General features: G+C 41.6%; 1 protein-coding gene across 1 annotated transcript in view; it reads right to left on the bottom strand.

The window, feature by feature from the left end:
* Positions 1 to 1,301: 1,301 nt before the first annotated feature.
* Positions 1,302 to 10,578, bottom strand: part of eIF2A (eukaryotic translation initiation factor 2A) — a 32,542-nt gene continuing 23,265 nt past the window's right edge. Inside the window, exons 12-13 of the mRNA XM_080285361.1 lie at positions 7,003 to 7,205; positions 1,302 to 3,557 (exon numbers count right to left, since the gene is read on the bottom strand). Of these exons, the coding sequence (XP_080141487.1) occupies positions 3,432 to 3,557; positions 7,003 to 7,205 (329 nt within the window). The 3' untranslated portion in view covers positions 1,302 to 3,431. The remainder of the gene's footprint in view (positions 3,558 to 7,002; positions 7,206 to 10,578) is intronic.

Below are 10,578 nucleotides of genomic sequence, written 5' to 3'. Positions count from 1 at the left end.
TCCAGACTGCTTAGTATGAAAAGATGATCTGTCTGGGATTGTAGTACCAGCCCTCTGTCTGTGTCAGGGTTGTTAACATGCCAGGCCGACGACTTGGCGTTGAAATCACCACCCAGGATGATGATGGGTATGTTAGTGATGTGGTGTATCTGTGGAGAGTAATTGTGTGGTACTGTGGGGGACGATTGGGGAGGAATGTATGTGTTAGCGATTGTTATGTGTGATTTGTTACCTGTGCGTATTTTAATTGATTGTATTTCTGTTGTGGTGTCATGTGGGGGGAGAAGTGCCTTTGTGTGTGCACTGGTATCTGCAAAGTTGATGGATTTGTGTACCAGGGTGATGAGTCCACAGCCACCGCCGTCGGCCCGGTCTTGTTGAATGGTGGTGAAGATATGAAATGTCAGTGTTTTCTGTGCTCTGTGTAGTTTTGTTTCTTGTAAGATGGCAATGTGTATGTTCTGTTGTTTGATGAATTGTGAGAGTTCGTGTATTTTGGTGTTTATGCCATCTATGTTTAACTGAAGGATGTTTATGTTGTGTGTGCGATGTTTGTCGGCTGCTGCAGCACGGGGGGGAGGTGGTGTGGGTGGAGGGGAGGTGGTGTGGGTGGAGGGGAAGGGGTAGGAGGAGGTTGTGATGGAGGTAAGGGTTGAGGTGGATTAGGATGGGTTGGAATGGGAGGAGTTGGGGGACTGGATGGTGTGGGAAGGGTCAGTGGGTTTGGCAGTGGAGGTGTGAAGGAAGTAGGAGTAGGATTGGAAGGGGGGTTGATGGGTGGGGGGAAGGAGCATAAGGAGCAGGTCCAGGTGTTTGTGTAATGTTTTCTGGATGCAAGTGTTGTGCAGGTGTAATGGGTCCAGTTCTTGCAGGAGTTGCATTGAACTGAACCCTTTGTCTGTCGGCTCGACGTGATAGGTTTTGAGCAAGTTGGACATACGTATTTGTTGGTGGGTCCTGGATTGCTCTCAATGTCCCCGGCTAGAAGAAGTCGTTGAGAAATGACAGCCGGGGAGTCATTTCTCAGTGTAGAAAAAACGGTGTTGTTGTGTGTGTTGTGTTGGGAGATGTGGTACTTCCCCGGGCGACCGAAGCCACTCCCAGATACTCGAGCCCCGTGAGGGGCCGGAGGGGTTTGCAGTGTTTATGGACAGTTTTCGGGGTTGCTATCTGTTGTTCAAATGTAGTATCTGTGAGTGTTGTCTTAACACTGAGTTTGCAATACCACTGCACTACTGTTGCTCACATGTGTGAAAAAGTTTGTTTTTCCATCAGGTTTATGACTTAAAAAAATATATGTATTGCAGTAATGTACTGATTTATTGCATTACATATTACACCTCAGTGGCAGAGTTCAATACAATATTGGTATATATCCAATAACAACTGTCAGAGGAACATACGGAAATAATGGGAAGATAGTACTGTACTGAACAAGTACAATAATATGATGAAGCAGCAAGGTATACAATACTTAATGCCATATACTTACCTCAGGCAGTGTAAATAGCCGGAAGGAGGACAAGTTAGGGTGTGGTATCCCCTAACACAAACACCTTCAGCTGCCTTGCTTTGCACCATTTCCTCCATTAATACTCATTACCAAAAAACATGTATCACATCAGTAGTGCAACATTAAAACATTCCATACTGACAATAATAAAAATATTATTATAAAAATAGGTTGACAATAAATACACAGACTATATTAACAAAAAACATCTGCTATCACTCTGAAACCATATATATTAACAATATAAAGAAATCTGCCATAATTCATTTTGGACTTACTAGTCTTAATGACAGAAGACATAAATGGTGGTCTCATAGCTTGCTTCCACTTCAAACCAGCAAGGATGAAACTTACCAACTGCAGTGCACAGTAAATAGGACAATGGGAACTATGATTTCAGTTATCACTATTTCATCCTTCTTGGCTTTGCCCCACTGGAAAATACTGTCTAGCTACCAAACACCAGTAAATCTGTTGAACTGTGTCTGGTAGTGCAAATCCAAGCACACTCTAGAAATAAAATAGGTTGTCCTATTTCACAGAACTTTTTCTAACTCTTCCATACATTTTGTGATTACACATACCCAAATTCTTGTCACTTAAGCGATTTTTACTACCTCCAATGGGTGATTCCTAGATTAAAAATAGGAGGTTACACATGCATGAACAGAATGGTCTTGAGGAGGGGCTTACATGAAGACAATGGCTGGTAGTGTCACAGACTCTGATATCTTAAATTATAGGTATGGCTGAATACTGACAGATGATACTTTGTAGAAATTCCTGGCTGATTAGCTCCCAAGGAATCACCTTTGTCTGGCAAGGGCTGGTCTACCATTTAATACTTATTATAGGAGCAGGGAGTTAAATGGGAATATTATATGTGCAAAGATCTTCCAAAATAACAGTATATATATAACATACTGTGCTTTAAAAATACTTCCATATCTGGTTAGCATTTTATACATTATAAGAAATTATTATAATAAATTCTTGCAAACACACTTCCTTTAAGATGTGTAGTTGCTTCTACAGGGATTGTGTAACAAACACTGACACAAAATACATCTACTGGTAATGACTGAAATGAAACAAATTAATTACACTGTCCTGGCCGAGAGTTGATCTCAGGCCCTCAAGCTCCAAAGGCGGGCACGTTACCACTGAGACAAAGAGAGGATCCCCGCTTTGCCTTCAAGGCAATGCAGGCTTTTATAGAGCCCATTACACATTCATCCATCCATTATAAGAAACCATAACAATGAATTCCGGCAAACACATTTCCTTTATGCTCCTACAGGGATTATGTATCACACACTGGCATGCAACATATACCCAATTATCAATTCATCATACATGTATGCCCACACCAGCAATAAAGGCATCCTGAAGTAATCTTTCTTGTCCAAATGAATCTTATCATAACACATGAATCAGTCCCCAACAGGTTGTTGTTACTGTTGTTGTTGGTTACTTAACCCATCTGACTGAGCAGACCACAAGTAACCAACAGCTTCTGTGGGGCTGTCCTACAGGTACAGTACAGTACATACATCATGTGGGAAGCCAACACCTCCTTGTGGCAGACATCTTGCTAGGGTTGAACCAGGGTCCTCCCCCACAACATGGCACAGGGAAATATGAAGTGGTTTGGCTCCCAAATGGACTCTGAAGCTGTTCTATCCAGGGTGTACTGTGCCACCACATGCAGACTCCTTGTCAGTGCCAGTCTCCTACAGGTGATCTGGGTATGTGTAACCACGTACCGAGGTATTACTGATCTGCCATAAGAATTGTGCATACTTTCCTGGTATGTATTAGAATCTGGTATTTAAGTGTGCACAACTCTTATGTAAGTCTGAATTCTACTGAAATTCTGAGTTCCTAATTTCACATCTAAGAAATACATCCAGACTCATCAGACAGTCAGTTCTTCCAGCTCCTTTGCTAACTTATTCTCTGTGGCAATCTTTTCAAGTTGGTTTTTCTCCAGCACCTTACCATTTTCCTGGTCACTTTTTAACTTGGCAATTGCATTAAGTTTCTGAAACAAAAACAATGCTGTTACTAGAGTGCAGAATGCCAACAATGGGTGTATACATGATAATGTTTATTAATACTGTATACTGAAAGATATGTATAAAGCAGTCAGGAAAGATAAAGAAGATAAAAGGTACATGATAAATCTGGACAAAGGGTGAATCTTAACACCTCTGCTATGCTATCTGATGCACACACATTCTATCTATCTATCTATTGCCAGATGCCCTAATCCCATAAGGGGTGGCCATTTGACTCTGAGTTATTGGTTTTACGGGGAGGAGCACTAACCCTCCACCAACCCACTTGTTGACACGTAGGGAGCACGTATGGGTTGGTTATATGGTTACCACCCAGCACTGTAAATGGTTTCTTGGCTTACAAGAAACCATTTGGCTTGTCACTCAATGTAAAGCCACCTGTAAAGGAAAGAAAAGCAGTAAGAAGTGACAGGAAAGATAGGAGACATAGGAAGAAAGGAGTGCAGGCACAGAAAAAGAATGATAAAGGCTATGGAAGAAGTGGGCAGCACTACATCAAGTGAGTGGATGATGGTCACAGACATTCACACGGGGAAAAAGCTCTAGTATAAAAACATCCATCCATCCATCATCCAATCCTACACTGCCCCATGAGGAGCGTAGGAGCCCGGGTCCAGGCAGTTGGTCCCGACATTTAAGATGAGAGTGAAATTATAACTACATATCCAAACAATTCCAACAACCTTTACATTTTTAAGCATGTTGAGTGGCCAGACAGTGGTGGATAACTTCATGCCTAGCCACCTGACAAATAAAAAAAGTCTTCATCACTACGTGTGAATGAGGGCACATGCTTTTCTAGCCTGCTTTTATGTAGAAAGATTAATTTAACTCTGTATGGATGATTAGTACTTTCAGTGCTTCAGTGTGGCTGTAACAAGGCTCTCTCTGCTACCATGCCAGATGCTTAACACAAAACCACATGATCTACTTCACTCTTTTCTATAACTAGATATGAGGCCTCCGGTGCTACAGGGGTGTAACTCCAAAATCATAGTTTTGGGTAATTGAAGGGTAAAGTTTGAGAAGAGGTACATAATGTATTTCAATTAATATGATCTTTAGTTATATATCACTATAATCATCTGGTTGAGAAGTTTTCAAAATGCATGTTTGTTTGTTTGTGTGTTCATTTGTTTGTTTTTTGCACCCTACCCTAAAAGGCCCCCCTCAAAAATTTTCATGACTGGAACTGTAACATAATTTTTAGTAAATATACCATTAGGATAGTAAGTTGTGAAAAGTTCATTATACTACGATGAATAGTGAATTTTATATAAATTTTTAAATTTAGTTTTTTATGTGTTTTTTCTTTTCAGCGACCTGTAAAAAGGTACATAGGAAAGATAATAACTTGAAACAACTTGTGTAATTAATATAATTACAAAACATTCCACTGATGCCACTGTGGCTGAGTGGATTGAGGGGGGGGGGTGTTCTTGTAGTCAAGGATGTCATCCAGGTCAGACTCGTCACCCTCCCGGCCACGCCCGCTTCCTCCTGTACTTCCTCTTGGCGCTTGAATAAGTCACTGTAGAATCCCATGTATTCTAGTGCTATGAATTTACATACTTCCTTAAGATCATTCAGTTTCTCAGGTTTGAGGGGAACAACACTGGGATATTTTGCTCCCCCCCCCCCCATTTCTGGCTTCCTTAACCTCTTGTGTGTTGTGGGGGTTGAGCTTCATTTTCACTGTCAGTAGAACTCATGATGGCACTGCAATCCTGGTTAAAATGCACTTAATTAGCCATTAAAATCCACACAGCTGGCTTGGGTGGAAAACAGGAACACTGGGCTTAAAGAGAGAGGCACATGTGGGGCTGGTGGCAGGTGACTGGCTGAGGAGGAGGTAAACACAGAATGCCGACTTCTCATTGGCTGGTGGCTCACTCCGAGTTACGCCCCTGTGGCACACCAGATCAGAGTTGGACTGACATTTCTGACAGGTAAAATCACGCAACTTCCGACCCTCCTATAGACCCTCGTACGGTCGCTTTTTACTTGAAATTGATAACACGTTCATCCTGGGAGTTGCAGTCTGTTTTTCACAGTCTCATCTAGAAAACAGTGGTTTGAGGGTTACGTCCCTGTAGCACCGGAGGCCTCATGTGTCTCCACGGTAAGTTAATGTATAAATATATGGATGGAGTTGTAAACAAAATACAACATAGGGCAGCAGATATTGAGTGTCCTTAATGAGATAGAGCAGAAACTGGAAACTTCCTCTACTGTCTTTTGCTGATTATGCTGTACTGATAAGAGAAGAGGAACTGAAGTAGCAAGACTTGGTGAATATGTTTGGGAGCATGTGTAAGAATGTATTTTTTTTTTTTTTTTTTTTTTTAAATGTCTCCGACTCTGGGCACAGGCTTCACAGCCTGCTTTCAAGGCCCAATAGTCCTTCTAAGTACCGCACACCTCTACATGTCACCACTTCGGCGCTAACACCTACCATCCATACTGAATACATGCTAGGGCCGTCTCATGCAGGACTGGTGTATTGGTATTAGCAGGGGTATTTTTACGACATGTAGGCAGGTCTTCTGGTAGATCAGTAAAGTCTGATTTTTATTATATTCAAATCCTTAAACAGTTCCCTGCCCCAGCGGTATTTGAACCCGGGTCCTTTAGGACTGCAGGCCACCTCTCTACCGATTGAGCCACCATGTGAATGCTGCTGGGAATAAAGTTATGGTCTTTGAAAGAAAGGAAGTCACAAAGTGCACAGTGAGGCTGGATGGTGAGGAAATGAATAATGTGGGTGCATTCAAGTATTTTGGTAGTATGAGGAGTAAGGATGGAGGTTTAGAGGATGAAGTGTATGAAAGAGTACAGCAGGGATGGAGGGATGTTGGTTCACTGACAGCAGTGAATGGGGAAGTGAGTATGGAAGTGAAATGGTCGCTGTCATCTCATTATCTTCATCAACAAAGGCATATGATGATCATGATCACGATAATGGCGATGATAATGGTGGCAGTGATGTCGATAATAATTATTTATTCTCGGTTAAATAAATTGTTTCTGGTCCTTTGGGTTCCCCAAATAAGTGATAAGATAATTGGCTGTTACCATTCTTGTAAGCCCTATGGCTAAGCTGTACACGCACACAAAAGGTACTCAGCACTCTTACAGCACGTATCATTCTGAAACATGGACGAAGCATTGTGATATATGGGGTATCCTGTAAGTATAAGTGCAAATATTATTGCTGGTAATTATTAGAACTCAAAATTGCAAAAAGATTCACTTACTGGGTGGTATATGTTTTAAGGCACCACACTTATAGTCTCGTGTGTCTGCGGATGTTGCTCATTTTCACTATCATCGTAACCAAAAGTACTGAATAATTTTTGTGCTGGTGTACATCAGTTATAAGATTATGTATACAAAGAAATTCATTACCTTTTTGAGGTTTCTAATTTTCTTGTCCTTCTCAGGGTCCCCGGTCAGCTCAACATTGGCAGCAAGTGACTGGACTGTTGATTCTGGAGATTCAGTACTCTTCTCTTCTTTGTTGCTCTCTTTCTCTCCTTCAGCCTCTCGTTTCTTCTTTGCTGCACGTTTCTTCTTGTTCTTTTGTGCACTCTTAGACAGTTTTTGTGGTTCTGGAGGGAAAAGAAGAAAAAAAGTACCATGCAAGTACACTCCCACACTACATAAAATGTGTAAGCTCATGGTGTAAAAGCAATATCTATCGTAACTATCAATCATCCCATCCTTCTTTGCTCCAAGAGAAACACAGAAGCCCAGGGCTAGGTTACTTGGTTCCAAATTTAATGCGAAGGTGATCAGCCTCAGTTGCCCCTGGCATGCACTACATACGAAATAAACTCCAATCACCCCTTGGATGCAAATCCCTAAGGGTCACATCCGACTGGATCGCCATAACAAACTAGACCAAAAGACATCCATTTATTTCTGGGTTACAGGAAACCATTTGGATTCTCAATGAACATAATGCCATCTGAAGACAGTACTACATCAATTTAGTGGATGGTGGGTGCATCCATCTACCAGATAAATCCATCCAGCAATTACCTGAATAAACAGTGTTACTGTACGACAGGGATAAAGCTTTTCCTAATTTGTACATTTTGGGTGTAATTAAAATGATATGGAGGTCAAGTCACTTGGAGGAACAGGTGGCTATATTTTCAGGTGAGCAGGTAGTATGGTGGGAAATCTAATTGAAACCAAAGAAATAAGTAAATATAGTAGTATATTTGTATTAAACTAACATAACTGAAGACAATGGTGCCTACATAACTGGATAAACACCAGTAAACTGGATGGGACCAAGAGGTAGACCCAAGAGCGATGGGGCAATGTTGAGTACTGTTGAGTACTGTATCGTACAGTAATACCCTGGTATATGATCCTCCTTTATGCGATACCCAGCGTCTGTGATGTAAAAAAAAAATTAAAACCCTTCCCTGCCTATTGATGGCCAGTCCCCAGTTATCCAATGGGTTTGTTTGAACCAATTTTAATCATAATTTAGACTTAACTGTGTTTAGGTTGATTTATAAACTGTTTCTAGACAGATTAACCCCTTAAACGCGGATCGTCTCGTTTGCGACGCTCAGCAAATAGGACATAACGGCGGATCGTCACATTTGCGATTCTAGTAAATTTTGAATAACCGCGGGCAAGCAGGCTCCAGCTGGTATTGTCTATCAGTACCACCACCCTTTAGCTACAATTAGCATACTTTACCTTTGTACTACTGACCTCAGTTGTTGCCAAGTATCGCATTTCCCCCCCCCCTCCCCACAGCCCGGCCAGCCTGGTTGTGATACATGGCAGCGCTCTGAGTGCTCAGAACTGTAAATCTGCGCTCTCCTCTCACAAGCAGTTTATGCTAATGGGAAACGCTTGTTTCCCCAGTTGTAACACTAGCTTTTTTTCTCACGGTTTGCCCCTGTTTAGCGTCAGTTTACCGCAGGCTTTCAAAGTGACATTATGGCGAGTTCTAGCTCTTCCGAGTCAGTGCAAGCGGCCGACAGGAACGAGAATAAAGTGGCGGGCGTAAGGCAGAATAAAAAGTGCGCCGTGGTGATCTTTTGGGAAGTAATATGATTGAAAATAATGTAGTATACATGTTTTTAGCTGTGAAAATGGAAATGTTTGTTGAGTGACGGGAAGACCGCCGCCGCGGTGCATGTCGGCCGTACGCTCCGTTGATTTTAGCCTTATTTTCAGTGCTTATTGTACAAATACGGATTCCAAACTACCTTTACATTGTAGTATAAAGTTTACTGTGACAGAATGAGGCTGTGGTAGAGGGGAAACCGGGTTGCTGGAGGTGTGAAAGTGAAGATTTGGTTACCCAACTTTGCAAGTCTCCAAGTCCTTGGGTAGTCCACGAAGGCTCAACACCTGTCTCTGGAAAAAGCTGAATGTAAGTACTATCTGCCATACCAAGTATAATGTTCTAGGGTTAATCTCTGATTTTTGGCTAATATTTTCCTATAGGTACTCAGACCACGATATAATCCCACCACTCGGGGGGGGGGGGGGGGGGGTCGACTGTTCACGGCCGCGTTTAAGGGGTTAATGTGTTTTAGTCACAAGTGGAGTGAACACTGTAATTCTGGGGTACAGTTTACTAAGTCTGATTTTTTTTCTACACTTATTTTTGATCATTTTCAGATTTTACTTTTTAGTTTAGGTGAGTTATTAACTTTTAGGCTTAGTTTAGCTTGTTTTAAAACTATCTGGGGGTTTAAGTGTGCTGAAAACTTGTTTTTGGACTCATATGAGTGGGTTTTGGACTTGGCTGGGGGAGATCCTAAGGCTTCCAAACGAATCCCTGTATTTTCTATGTTTTAACATCCCCAGTAACTGATACCCCAGTTCAAAGATGGGTTTTCCCAAACGTGCCTCATCATCATAACACAGACCGCCTGTATATGGCAGGGCTATTTAACCACTCTAGAAGTGGTGCTGCATTACAGAACTCAGATTAACAACGGGGCCAAACATAACTTTACCTGCATTTCTTCCCCTCAGTCTGAACACTTTTACACAGAAAGAAACAAGACATTCATACATCATTTGAATTTACATTTTCTGCTAAATAATTAAATAAAATGAAAAACATAAAACTGTGTTTTAAGCTTGTTTATTTTAATTCTTCTGAGTCAGTCAAAGGACCAAACAAAGATGACTCAAGGGCAGGATTTGGGCCGTGGGCTGCCAGTTGAATAGCCCTGATATAACATATGAAATAAATCAAAACAGGTAAAGGAATAACTAAAAACTGTAATCACAAGGACCCGTTCACTCACTTCAAGAGATTTTAGTTCAAGTCCAGTCATGTGCAGTCTGCAACATTTAATGCATGATGACAGAGTCTAAACTTAAGGCAGCATTATGTTATGTGTGTTAAAGACCATGTACCAATCTAGCATGTGTAAGCCTTTTCACTTGATGGCAGCTCTCCATATGTCACAGTCTTGAGTCACTTCCTTTCTAAAACCTCTCTCCCAAAGGCCATAACACCGGACCTCAATCTACTTCTACGCATTCTTCCCTCCATATTCGTAACTGTGACCCTCCTCAGCCAGTCACCCTCCCCCTTCCTCTCAGTGTCCAAACTATCCCACTTTACATGCTTGTGCTACTTCCCTAATATCTCTTTTGCCACACTATTCTCAACTTTTTTATTTAGGTGCTATACTCATCCACCTCAACATTTCTCATTTCAGTGCACAGTCATCTACAATAATCCTTTTCTTACCACCAACCACTCAACTAATGTAGTGCTGCCTACTTCTTCCTTCACCATTTTCATTTAACCTCTGTTTACCCTTCCCTCTTCCAACTTCTCCCTTACTTTCCTGTCCTTTTTATTACAGTACTTTATTTTCACTTCAGGTGGCATTACACTGAGTGACTAGCTAAATTATTTCCTGTAACACAGGAACCATTTACAGAGCTGGGTGGCAACCATATACCCAGATAATGAGGTGACAT

The sequence above is a fragment of the Coenobita brevimanus genome, chromosome 106, assembly GCF_032717465.1.
Source record: "Coenobita brevimanus isolate Jiangsu-jjx chromosome 106, ASM3271746v2, whole genome shotgun sequence".
NCBI lineage: Eukaryota > Metazoa > Arthropoda > Malacostraca > Decapoda > Coenobitidae > Coenobita > Coenobita brevimanus.
This window is presented reverse-complemented; position numbering and strand designations above follow the sequence as displayed.